This window comes from Acomys russatus, chromosome 3 (assembly GCF_903995435.1).
Source record: "Acomys russatus chromosome 3, mAcoRus1.1, whole genome shotgun sequence".
Taxonomy (NCBI): Eukaryota; Metazoa; Chordata; class Mammalia; order Rodentia; family Muridae; genus Acomys; species Acomys russatus.
The window spans coordinates 69,165,436-69,179,539 of NC_067139.1; the positions used below are offsets into that span (position 1 = coordinate 69,165,436).

Here is a 14,104-nt window from a genome sequence, read left to right on the forward strand (position 1 = left end):
AGTTGATTGCCTAAAGAGATGGACAAAAAACTCTCAAGCCACCTTTGCCTGACCATCATGGTTAAGATGGCTTTACCCGTTCCTTGGTCCTCTGTTAGCTAGGATTATAACTCTCACACTTGCTATATTAATAGTCTGGGTAATATAGGCATGGAGGCAATGCATTCAACCATGTCCTCTATCACAGTCACTATTTTTTTCTTTAAAAACTTAGAACTGAGGAGGTGTAGAGGGCTGGAGGTCCTTGTGCTCACAGATAAGCCCTAGGGAAATCCTGATTGTCAAACAGGCAGGCTCTTCAATGGAGGGGGTGTATATTTGTTTCTGCCTAGAACTCTGGGGAAGGATGTGGTTAGCAGCCTGGTCGGCCTTACTTAAATCCTCCCGACTCTTCCTTCTGCACTTTTATCTTGATTCTTAGTCCATCAAACCCATGCTTATGGAATAGGCCCCGTGTACTTTGCAAAAGTGTTTACTATTATGTTTATCCCAGACTTTCCCTCCCTAAAACTTTATCCTGAGCATTTTTTCCCGGTCAATAAACCCCATCCTTACGGAAGAGATCTCATGTACTTTGAAAAGACATGCACTTTGCAAAAGAGTTTCAATGTACTCACACCTTAAGTATTCTTGTGACAATTGTCACCAGGAAACTTTTCCCAAATTCATGTCTAAATGAGTTCCAGAACAGCCCCTCTCTCTCTCTCTCTCTCTCTCTCTCTCTCTCTCTCTCTCTCTCTCTCGCCTCTCTCTCTCTCGCTCCCCTCTCTTCTCTCTCTCTCTCTCTCTCTCTCTCTCTCTCTCTCTTCTCGTGTGTGTGTGTGTGTATGTGTGTGTGTGTGTATGACAGAGAGAGAGACAGAGACAGACAGAGACAGACAGAGACAGAGAGAGAGAGAGTTCCAGCAAAGCTATCATTTGGAACTGATGAAGAATAAAAACTGTTCAAGACAAGAACAAACTAAAGCACTGATGACCACTAAGCCAATATTGCAGAAGATACTTAAAGTAATTCTACACACAGTGAGGAAGGAAACCAGTCACAATCACAAGAAACTAGGAAAGAATAAATCACATAATGACAATAGGGAAGCACATGGTAATTTCTGGAAAAAAATCAATAATTAAACCCATTACTTTGTACAGTTAATATGCACTAATAAAATGTTTTTCAAGTATTTTTAACTAAACAAACCAGGAAGTCACTAAGATGATTACAGAAAAAAAAGAAAAAAAAAAAAAAAAAAAAAACATAGGGATACCAATTCATTAAGCAAACAAGCCAACAAAATCACAAGAATTCGTACTTGCCTCCCTATAATAGCCTTAAATTCAAATAGCCAGAATTCTTTCCTAAAACATACAGATTGGACGAGCAAGATGGGCTCAGTGGGTAAAAGTGTTTGCCATACAAGCCTGACGACCTGAGTTCGATCCCAGACTCCACAGTAGAAGAAAAGAGCTGACTCCTAGAGGTTCTCCCTTGGCCTTCACATACACATACGGGCATGCAAACCACACCCAGCGCTAAACAGTTTTTAAAAGTAGGCCATGCGTGGTGGAGCTACAATCCTATCATTTGGAAGGCAGAGATGGGGAGGTCACCCCCACAGCTCAAGGTCACCCTTCTACAACTGAGTTCTAGGCTAGGCATGGCTACACAGCCACACCCTTTCTTAAATAAACAGAAGTAAGTAAAAAAGCACAAATAAAATTTAAAAGTAGCAGGTAAATTTTTTAAAAATCAATGTTTTTTTTTTAAGTAGTTTTTCTATATCCTGATAGCAAACATTCTAAGAAACAAAATAAGGCCTGGTGAGATGGCTCAATGGGTAAAGCGCTTGACTCCAAATTTGATGACCTGCATTTACTCCCCCACACTCACATGGTAAGAGAAGCAACTCCCTCGGCTTATCCTCTCATCTCCTCACTCTATGACATGTGCGTGGCCTCAATAACATGAATACGAAAAAAGAAGATGGAGGAGGACGAAAATACGTAATCATAAATTTAAGCAAAGATGCTAAAGACCTCTATATGAAAACTATAAAGCACTGAAGAGCTAAGGCGAAGAGTCTAGAAGATGGAAAATCTTGCCACATTCACGGATCAACAAAATTAATATTGTTTAAGTGGACATACTACTGAAAGTGACTGAACCACATCAAAATTCCAGTAACTTTCTTTAAAAAAAAAAAAAAAACAGCAAAAAGCAATTCTAAAATTCATATGAAAACACAAAAGATCCGACTAGCTGAAGTAGTCTTTAGCAAAAAGCAAGGCTGGAGGTGTTACAACTCATGCCTTCAGGGGACTCCAGCCCAACAATAACACAGTCAGTGTGGAGCTGGCATAACAATACACAGATGGCCCATGAGACTGTTCAGCAGGTAAATGTATTTGCTGCCACACCTGACAACCTGAGTTTGAGCTCTAAGACACACATAGTAGAAAGAGAGAACAAATCCTCAAAAGTTGTCCTCTATGGCATATGCATGCTTACCATATACCGATACAAAATACATAACTGTAATTAATTTAAAAATAGACACGAAAACAAATGGGCTAGAAAACCCAGAAATGAGCCCACATAGCTATAGCTTTAACATTCTTGACAAAGTTACCAAAAAGATAGATTGGAGAAAATCTCTAGTAAGTGAAGACTGCATGCCCAAGTGCAGAAGATCAGAACTGGACCCTCATCTCTCAGTATGTGAAAGAAAGAAAGAAAGAAAGAAAGAAAGAAAGAAAGAAAGAAAGAAAGATCGATCAACCCCAAGTGAATCATAAGACCTGAAGCTCATCTAGGCAATGGTGGCTTAGACCTTTAATTCTAGCACACAGATCTCTGAGTTTGAGGCCAGCCTGGTGTAGAGAGAGAGAGTTCAGGACAGCCAGAGTTACACAGAGAAACCTTATCACAAATAAATAAATAAATAAATAAATAAATAAATCTGAAGCTATTGACTGCATGAAGGAAGCAAAGACAGCTGAAGATATAAGCAAGGACTTCATGAAATGGACTCTAAAAGTATAGAACATAATGACAAGTATTGACAAATGGGAAATACTCTTAGCCCGTTAAGGAAAAACAAGCCAAAACTACATTGAACTTGCACCTCATCTCAGTCAGAAGCAATCATGAAGAGAAGAAGAGCAGATGGTCAGTGCCTAAGAGCACTTGCTGCTCTTACAGAGAACCACAGCTAGGTTCCAGCACACACATCAGGCCGCTCACAGCCACCTGTAATGCCAGCTCCAGATGATCTCATGTCTTTTTCTTCCCTCTATAGGCACCTGTACATATGTGGCATACGGGGCGGAGGGCGATAAAATTAAAATTTTTCTAAAAGAGAATTAAAGAGCTGGAGAGATGGCTTAGCAGTTAAGAACACTGCCTCCTCTTCAAGAGGTCCTGAGTTCAATTCCCAGCAACCACATGGTGGCTCACAACCATCTTTAATGGGATCTAATGCCCTCTTCTGGCATGCAGGCATGCATGCAGATAGATATACATATATATTAAATAAATATTTTAAAAAGAATAAAACACAAAGCCAACAAATATTGGCAAGGATGTGGAAAAGAAAGGGACACCTTGGTCTCATCATTATGGAAATCAACACGAGAGTCCTCCAAACACTAGATCTAGAACTGCTATAGCACGCTTAGGCATATAACTAAAGGAATCAACGTCAGCATAGAGCAAGATGACTCATTAGGTAAAAGCAATTGCTGTGAAAGCCCAGTCACCCCAGTCCAATCTCATGACCCACAGAGGAAAAAGACACCTATACATGCATGGGCACGCATATGCACATTTTTTTTTAAGTCTGGGTGTAACAGAAACACTCTCAAACTCATATTTGCTGTGTCACTATTGTTTTGTGTAAGTGTGCCACTATCATATGTGTGTGCCTATTTGTTAATAAGTCACATATTAAAAAAAAAGCAAGAACTCAAGTCAACAATCCAACCTTGCAACTCAAAACACCAGAAAAATAAGCTTCATGACACTGGTTTGACCCATGATTTCTTGGATTACTACTTGAAGTGTAGACAACAAAAATAAGACAGACAAGTAAGACTACTTCAAACATTAAAACTCAGAGCTGAGGGGGTGTGTCGGCAATAGGGGGTATAAGTTAGGATGTGCAAGACCTTGGATGCAGTCTGCAGCATGGATGAACGCATACACTCATAATTAAAACCCATGTCTCTCAAAGCACACAACAGAGTAAAAAAGCAAAGATATGGGGTGGGAGGAAAATGTGGCAAATTGTATCTTGGAGTTGGCTAACAAAGAATATACCTTTAAGGAGACTGAAGAGATGGCTCTGTGGTTAAGAGCACTAACTGTTCTTGCAAAGGTTCCAGGTTCAGATCCCAGCACCCACATGGTAGCTCACAACCGTCTCTACCTACTGTTCCAGGAGATCTAATGAAGACACCAGGCGCATACATGGTGCACATACATGCATGCATGAGGGCAAAACACTTACACATAAAATAAATAACTCTTTAAAAGAATATATTTTTTAAAAACACTTAGAATTCAACAAATGCTTCCTTCAGTAGTGAGCAAATATAAGTAACCACATTAAGAGAAACAGAGCACCATTAGAGAAGCCGAAGTCAGACTGAAAGTGAGCTGCCACCTCTCCCCCATTATAACAACCACTGTCAAAGCGACAAGAGTTCACAGGCATTGGTGAGGATGCAAGTAAATGGTTCCTATGCGCTGTTGGTGAAGAGTAATGGGATGGAGTCACTATGGAGAACAGTATGACAGCTTAAATAGACACAATAGGGTCCAGCTGTGAAGGCTGGTGTTGACCATCAACATGACACAACGTAGAAAATTGCCTGGAAAGAAAGTCTCAATGAAGGACAGTCTTTATACGGCATGTAAATATTATCTGCATGCTATCATTTACCGTAGTGTCCTTCCTATTGTCTAAGAGGTAGGGGCAGCCCAAATGTCCAAAATGTGGAATACACATACAATGCAAATTACTTTTCCTCAAAAAAAGGAAATCCTGACACCAGCCACACAATAATATACCCTGAGGATATTATGTCAATAAAAATAAGCCAACAACAAAAGACAAATATTGTGCAAATCCACCGATGCAAGGAACCAGAGTAGTCAAACTCACAGAAGCAGCAAGCAGTGGAGCTGCACGCCTTTAATCACAACACTCTGGAGGCAGAGGCAGGCAGATCTCTGAGTTTGGGGTTAGCCTGGTCTACAAAGTGAGTTCCAGGATAGCGAGGACTACATAGAGAAATCCTGTTTTGAAAAACAAAAAAACAAAACAAAATGAATATAGTTGGTCCTGCTGTCCCACACACTGAGTAAATGTCAGGCAGTATTAGTTACTTTTAACTCACTGTGACCAAACATCTATTAGAAGTAACATGGCAGAAGAGTGATTTATTTGGGTTATTTTCAGAATTTTTTAGTCCGTTATCACAGAAAGGCATGGTGAGAAGAGTCTATCTATGTATTGGGAGCATGTGTGAGTGCTGTCCACACGGTGGGTATACCCTTCAAAGCCCCGCCCCTGGCCAACTTCCACATCCTGAAAACCCCACAGACTCCAAACAACACCATCAGCTGGCAGGCAAGATTTCAAAACATGAGCTTGTGGGGGACACTTCACATGAAAATATAACAGATGGTAAATGATACTGTGATTCTTTTTTTAAACTAAAATTAAAATTAAATCCAAGACGGAGCAGAGCATGGTGGCAAACACCTATTATCCCAGCACTCAGGGAGGCAGAGACAGTCAGATCTCTGTGAGTTTGAGGCCTGTCTGGTCTACAGAGCAAGTTCTAGGACAGCAATAGCTACACAGAGAAACTCTGTCTCAAAAAAAAAAAAAAAAAAAAGAATAAATTAAATATAAAAATAACTGTTCCCTTTGTGTGTCCAAGTGGCTTATGGGTACAGTGGCTTGAATTTGTTGTATAATTTGGTATACCTATTCCTCAGTATATCCACTGATTTCACATCCAAGGACAGGCTCTCCTGAACCTGAGTCACTGATGAGCGTCTCCTCATGTGAAGGAGGACCTAAAAACCTTCTGAGAAGCTGCCAAGTCATGCACAGTCATCCACACGTGGACCTGGATGCAGAAAGATGAGGTCCTTTCCTGAAAAAATCTGGCCAGTGGGAATGAACGGCTTAAACCTACTGCTTCGGAGTTTGGTCTGCCTGAGAAGACACATTGGCAGGCTGCTGAGGCTGCACCTGCCGCGGGTGCCGTGGATGCATCTCCCCTCTATCAGGAGACCAGTACTCTTTGTCAGGCATCCATTCGGTAAGCATGCATTGGAACCATTCGTCCCAGTGTCGCAGAAAGGCAGGGTCTTTCTGATCCAGTTCCCGAAAGTGTTGATTGACAGCCAGAGCCTGAGTAGAATCTTCTAAGGGTGGTACAGCCAAGGCACTGTTCTCACTGGGATCTTGCCATCTTTCTTGGCGTAGGAACCACAAAGGAGCCTGGGTGTGGAAGCCCTCCTCTCCTGGAGTTATTGCCAATGATGAGTGGCCAGTAAACACTGAGGAATTTTGACCATCACCTCTTCGCTGTACAACGTGAAAAGGCTGTACTACTGTGGTCCTTGATAGCTGCTTCTGACGGCCCCGAGAGAGATCCAAAGGAGCAGATGGTGTGGGGGGAGGAGAAAGAGGCGGCATAATTGAACAGCTAGCAGTAAGAGCTTTGGAAGGAACAAGATGCTCAGCAGTCTTCTGGGCAGGGCACTGGCTGGTCTGGGGTGGTTGGCCATTTGCTTGAGTGGCCTGTCTGGGGTCTGGGTGCCGAGCTCTGCGGTTCTGAAACCATATCTAAAACACATACACACACACACAGAGTCCTGAATATCAGAAGTGATTCCACCTGTTTCTTACATTTGCTAAGCAAAAGAACAGCAGGGGGACACGGGCTAAATCCTTCAAAAGTAGGATCTTAGTACTTCCTCCAACTAGACCCCCACAAGCCACGTCTCTACCACCTCCCAGTAATCCATCCCGATTCTGATTAGATTCTTTGCAGTGATTGGCTCAGGCCCCTTCCGATTTAATGAGCTCCAGGAATGCCTCACCACACCAGGAGATGTGCTTCACTAATTCTGGGTGTCTCTCAATCTAATTAAGTTGACAATCAAGGTTAAGTAACTCATGGCACAAGGCCAAGAGTAAAATACTACCATGGTTGAAAAGATAAAAGTGTTAGACCCCACCCCTCTGATCCTCAGCACTGATTCAGGAAACAAATTCTCATAAGCAGGGTGAATTTCTGGGCACAAAGGAGCTCCTAAGAACATGGAGCTTCTAGAAGGCATAGAAGCACAATGGCTGATCCGAAGACAGAAGAATCTAAGGGCATGCTTCAGGGCCATGCTTATCGGTCTCCATGATGTACAAAAAATAGGGATTCTCAACCTGAGCAAGCAGGATGCTGCACTTACCAGGCTCCAGTCAGAAGTGACCTGAGGGCTAGGTATGCAGGCATCCCATGCCCAGAAGGTGGGTGCTAACTACTATCCTAATACAAAGGACAGCACCCTCACCCCCTGGGGCTCAGCTTTCAGTATTTCCATGGACTAGAAACACTAACAAAGACTGTTCTCACAACATCGTGACCTTTTACACTTTCACCTAACTGGGTTTGTTTGTTTGTTTGTTTGTTTGTTTGGGTTTGGTTTCTCAAGACAGAGTTTCTCTATGTAGCCTCAGCTGTCCTGGCTCTGTTTGTAGACCAGGCTGGCCTCAAACTCACATCGATCTGCCTGACGCTACCTTCCTGAGTGCTGGGATTAAAGGTGTGCGCCACCATGCCTGGCTAGCTGATATTTCTTATTTTCTATGCTTTGACTGTTTCTCCAGACTGTCCCTTGGAACACCAATTATCTACATCCCATGCCTAGGGCAGAGGGGACAATCCCAAATAGCCTGCCCTTGTCCAACAACAGCTCAGGAAGGAAGCAGCTTGCAGTAAGGACACAAAGGCTGCCCGAGACAGGGAGTATGCACAACGTACATGAATTCTGGACTCTGGGATGCCTGTTTGCTGAGCCAGTTTTTCCCTGGTAACAATCCCAGGAAACCGATTCTTCTCAAAAGCTTCGATTAGGATGTCAGTCTGAAATCGCGTGAAGTGTGTCCGGCTCCTGCCAGCTTCTTTAACTGATTTAACAGAAGCACACAACAGGGTTTGTGGTCAGTTTTCACATTCCAGCTTGAAAACAACAACAACAAAAACAACAGTTTGATAAAACTCCAGAGGCAACGGGACACAGCATTGATAAACCCCAATGGATAATAAGAAAGGAGAAGCTTTTCTTGCTAAGAGATTATTGCCATAGCCAAGCTAGACTTAAACTCTCTAAGTAGCCAGAGACGACCTTAGAAATTCTCTCTCTCTCTCTCTCTCTCTCTCTCTCTCTCTCTCTCTCTTTCTCCCTCCCTCCCGCCCCCCCCCCCCCCTCGTTTTGTTGTTTTTCAAGACAGAGTGTCTCTGTGTAGCCCTGGCTGTCCTGGAACTCACTCTGTAGACCAGACTGGCCTGGAATTCATAGAGATCCACCCACCTCTGCCTCCCGGGTGCTGGGACTCCGCTTCTTGAATTCTTTCTTGATCCTCTAGTTTCTACCTCCCAAAGGGCGATAGCTACCACACGCAGTGAGATGTTTAGATCTCTGACCCTCAGGTGCCCAGGGTATACTATCATTGCTTCTTAGCCTGAGCTTTCACTACAGGATACTTTTCCACAACACAGAGTTGCTTATCCTCCCAAAGAAATCAATGGAGAAATATATTTGAGCTTGTGGGTCTTACCTTTGAGTTTATCCTGTCCCTGGCCTTGGCTTTCTTCAAAGCAACATTCAAACTCGACTTGTTTCTGTATTTTTCTGTGCTTTTGAAACCAAGTCTATGTGGAGAAAGAAAACGAAAAGCGAGGACATAGAGAATGGTGGCAGCTCAGTCTGGATCACTCCAAATGCCAACTAGATAGACTGATTGCACATCTGTCCTTCAGACCATGTCCGTAAGGGAAAGATTTCATTCTGTTGTCTTTATTGTCATAATGTTTATCTAAAATACCAACCGGAAACTCTGCATTCATTTCCCCTCTCACTCCCTCCAGCCCCCTGCCATGCACACACACACACTACTTGTTAAATAGGTAAAGTATTCAATGCTAATTTCTTGGCCCCTCTTCTTAGCAAATATCCATTTCACAATGTGCAATATATATGGACTTAATCTTTGAAAATAATGTCCTTAAATAGAAAGGCAGAACTGACAACAGATACCAGGTAAACTAACACTAATTTCTGGTTGTAGCTTGTATTATTTCATCCCAGGGAAAGCTGGAAATAAGAAGACTCCCAGAAATGCCAACATCTAGTGTTAAGACTATTTTCATAGGCTGGAACAATGGCTCAGCAATTAAGAGCACAAGCACTAATACTCTTCTAGAGGACCTGAGTTCCATTCCCGGCACCCACATCAGGCAGCTCACAACTACCTGTAACTCTAACTCCTCTGCCTCTTTGGGCACTTGTGCTCACATGCATGTACCCACACATACTTAAAAATAATAAAGATAAGTTTTAAAAACTATATTCACTACTATAATTAAATTTATTTACACTTGTTCTCTCCAAGAAGGAGAGAACTATTATGTCAGTTTTTGGTTTGTTTGTTTGTTTGTTTGTTTTCAGTTGGTTTTTAATTTTTTCCTGAGTATTTTCTTTGGACAACCTGACAATTCACTCTAGCATTTAGACCCTTAAAGACAACGTTATCTGTTACAAGATATTTGATTTCAACGTGATCTCTGAGATTGTGAACTGTAAAAAAATCCAGTCTTTGATCTCATTGTGATCCCTGAGACTGTGAGCTGACCTTCCTACTCAGCTCATGTCCCAATGGAGAAGCCCAAAAGGCTCACTGGCTCAGCTGGCAGCCCAGGAGGAAAAAGCCAAAGAACCCCAGGTCAAAGGCTTCCTAGCTCAAGGCCCAAAAAGCCAAAGGCCAAGAAGCTGAGGAGCTCAAGAGCTAGAGAGCTAAGAGTCAAAGAGCTAAGAGCTAAAATCCCAAGAGTAAAGCCCAAGAGCTAAATGCACCAAACACTACAAACCCCTTCTACTTCTCAGCTATCTTAAAGACCCCTCAACTCAAAGCCCCTCCTACTCTTTAATCCCTGTCAGCTGGTTTCTTGCTTCCCTCTTGACCTGGGGTTAACTTTATTAAATCCTATGTACTGATAGCTCTTGGATTCAAGGTGTGTGTAAGGCTGGCTGAATCACCTGTTTATAATAAACAGAATGTCCTTGGATTAAAGGTGTGTTAGGGCTCAACCTCAAGAAATGGGGATTTACAGTTCAATCTCAGGGATCATGATGGGATCAACAACAGGTTTTTACAGTTCACAATCTCAGGGATCACCTTGAGATCAAATATCCTGCAACAATTATCATCTGGTTTGCTAGTCACAGGCCTTACAATCCTAAAACACCAAGTCCATGCTTTGTTCTCAACGTCTCTTTATGTTTTCCAGATTCAGTATTCAAAATAAGTTTTCCAATTAAAGCCTTATGAACAGCTGGACGCCTCCAACTAATGAGTAGATATAAATGTCCTCAAGAGCCACCAATGCCCTACATGATTCTGAACTCTTCCATTAGTTCAAGTCTCTCGGGTACCCGGTCACCAGGTGTCCCCACATGGAACAATTTCATTAGTTCAAGTCTCTCGGGCAGCCAGTCACCAGGTGTGCCCACACGGAGCAATTTCATTAGAGCATTATTTGTGTCAACAATCTCCCATACCCAGATAGTTTATCAGAACATAAGAAAATGTTCTCCTCCCCAGGATTTCCAAGGACTGAAGAAGTCATTATAGTAACTTGAACTCGTTTTCTCACCTTGAAAGGTTTAAAGATATATCTCCACTGGTTTAAAAACCAATTTACTTGACATAATTATACAATTTACTACTCTAGTTCATTTCTGTCTATCACAGCAGCATTTTACTAACATAAGCCATATAGAATTTTACACAATGCTCTTAGGTAAATGATGTTTGAAGTTAAAATTAAAAGGCAGTAAAATAATAATTATAAAATTCCCAGCACAGCGGTACACAACCAATGAATTCAGCACTCTGAAAAATTAAACATGAGACTGGCAAATGCAAAGCCAACATGAGCACATAAGTCCAAGACCAGTCTGAAAGCAAGACCAAAGTGGCCTACAAGCCGGTAAACAACCCCAGACCTGTGCACTACTCAAACTTGCTCTAAGCAAACTATAAAAGGAGAAAGAGGAAGAGAGGGAAAGAGGGGTAGAGAAAAAGAGGAAAGCTGGGTATGATGACACATGCCTTTAATCCCAGCACTCGGGAGGCAGAGGCAGGTGGATCTCTGTGAGTTGGAGGCCAGTCTGGTCTACAAAGCTAGCCCAGGACAGCCAGGACTACAAGAGAAACCCTATCTTGGTGGGGGGGGGGGGGGGGAAGAAGAGAAAGAAAAAGATGAAAGAAGAAAAGAGGAAGGGAGAGAAAGCTGTGGTGCACACCTTTAATCCCGGAACCCCAGAGGTAGAGGCAGGTGGTTCTCTTAGTTCCAGGCCATTGTCAGCTTGATCTACATAGTGAGATCCTGACTCAAAAACAAAACAAACTGGGCAGTGGTGGTACACTCCTTTAATCCCAGCACTCAGGAGGCAGAGGCTGGTGGATCTCAGAGTTCGAGGCCAGCCTGGTCTACAGAGCGGGTCCAGGACATCAAGGACTTTACAGAAAGACCCTGTCTCAGAAAAAGAAAAGAAAAGATGAAAGTAGGAAGAGAAAGTGTCAAGGAAAGATGCGCACAGGGACTGGGAGGGGAATGCAGAGAGGGTTTGTGAAATCGTCACAGAATAAGTTAAAAAATATTAATAAAGGAGAGAAAAGCAGTAGCATACAATCCAGCAATTTTCACAAGACTTTTCTTTTATTTATTTTATTTTATGTGCATTGGTGTGAGGGTGTCAGATCACCTGGAACTGGAGTTATAGACAGTTGTGAGCTGCCATGTGGGTGCTGGGAACTGAACCCAGAGCTTTGGAAGAGCAGACAGTTCTCTTAACTACTGAGCCATCTCTCCAGCTCCTTTTCATGAGATCTTAACTCCCTATGAATTTTATTCCTTGTGCTCTAACAATGAAAGGCTCTACATTACTATGCTGATGGCATAATTTCTTAAATTTTGTAATTCTCAAGATAATGATGTCATCGTCTCCTATGGGGAAACCGTGAGGTGGCTATCCCTTCCCCTCAGTGCAGGCTCACAACCGCTATTTTCCTTCAATGAGACATAAACAAAATTTCTGTCTTATCTTTCCATTACATAGGGAATTAACTAAACAAAATACAGCCCACCTATGAGAATTGCCCAAAAGAATTTAGCCTAGCTTTGCTTTTTTCCTTGACTCAGAGAGAAAAGGGGTGGGGTTGGGGACCTAATGCCTACCATAATTTGAGACTCAGAGACACCAAGTTCCTTAGCCAGATGTCCCCTGGTGGCTAAATCAGGATTGGGATTCTTTTCAAAGCACGCACGAAGAGTGTCCTTTTGACTCTGGTTCAGAATAATTCTCCTTCTCCGGGCTTCTTTTTCCAGTAGGCCTAGCAAAGAAAAGATGGATTAAGGAGTATGAAGGGTTTCTTTCCCAGCATGAACTCCTTCTTTGTTTGCTCCATGCTCAAAGCCCAGACACACACAATGACTATGAATTATTACTTTAGGAATATAGCTTAAGCCATGCCAATAAGGATACGCACAGGTATAAACATGTATTTTAGAAAGGATGATAGTCATGTAAGACTCAAAGCAAGAAAGGACAGAAATTCTACAATAGCACAGAAAGCCACAGGAACTAGAAACATGCAAATTAATGAAATGTGTGTGTGTGTGTGTGTGTGTGTGTGTGTGTGTATGTTAAATTAAATCATGGTGCAAAAGTTAAACTTTAGAATAAATGACATGTTTTCCTAAAATCAAGTATTAGATATTTAATTTTTGCTTCATCCAAAGTGTCAACTTTAATAGTCTAAGAAGCCTCCTTTGTAAGAGCCCTGGCTGTCATTGTAAATTATAAGTTATAAGAACTCAAAAAGTCATTCATCTACCCACCCAAACTGTCACTAAAAGCCAGCTCTCTCTTAAACAGTGTGATAATCATGAGTGTAACAGAAAAGTTCTGAGGTCTGAGGAAACAAAAGAGACCTTCAGCCTTGCCACAGGAAACAACAGAGAGAAACTTACCAAATGGACAGTTTACATCCATGCTGCAGTCACCTGGATCCCACGAGGCCCAGCTGAGCTGCTCATGGAGACACAGGATTTATGAAAGCCCAGAGTGGCCCACCCATTCCTTAAATACCTGTTGGGTTAATCCCTTCATTAAATATGCAACAGCACTGTGGCAAATCTTGATTGTCAACTTGATTGGATTAAGAGGTTCCTGGGAGATTAGTGAACCCCGCCCCTGGGTGTGTCTGGGTGTTTCCAGAGAAGATTAGATCATGAGGACTAGGACAGAGCTGAGCTAATCACTGGTTAACTCTTTGATGGAGTGAAGTTCTGAAGACTCTTGGCAGGTGATGAGCCGTGAATGCTGGGAGTTGGCTGGAGTACATGGGTTGCTGGCTGTGTGACTGTAAAGAACAGGTCTTGGCCCTAGTGCATTCCTGTCACACTCTTTCTCTGCTACATTTCCATGGGAGGGGGGGGGGGGGGGAAACAGCCTCAGACTCACTGCCATGATATTCTGCCTTACCTCAGGCCCTCAGCAATGGACCCCATTGATCTCAGACACATCTCTGAACTGGTGAACAGGAAATGAGCTCTTCCTCCTTTAAACTGTCTCTCTGGGGCATTAGTAGAACAATGTCAAATGTGACTAACACAGCCACCTAAGAGGAATTTGAAGTAATTACACAAAGGAGAGGTTGAATTTGGAGTAGATTCCTCTGGGTAATTTTTCATCTATGCTAATACCTTTCCATGTATGGTTTTATTCCTGGGCTTTCGAGATTGT

The 14,104-nt window shown here is 42.4% G+C and overlaps 1 protein-coding gene across 1 annotated transcript; it reads right to left on the reverse strand.

Annotated features, from left to right (window-relative positions):
* Nucleotides 1-6,200: 6,200 nt before the first annotated feature.
* Nucleotides 6,201-13,586, reverse strand: LOC127187115 (double homeobox protein B-like). Its single transcript, XM_051143339.1, has 5 exons — nt 13,330-13,586; nt 12,535-12,689; nt 8,853-8,946; nt 8,056-8,201; nt 6,201-6,860 (listed from the first exon to the last, which is right to left on the reverse strand). Exons 1-5 carry the CDS (start codon nt 13,349-13,351, stop codon nt 6,201-6,203), a joined length of 1,077 nt encoding a protein of 358 aa, XP_050999296.1. The 5' UTR covers nt 13,352-13,586.
* Nucleotides 13,587-14,104: the final 518 nt, after the last annotated feature.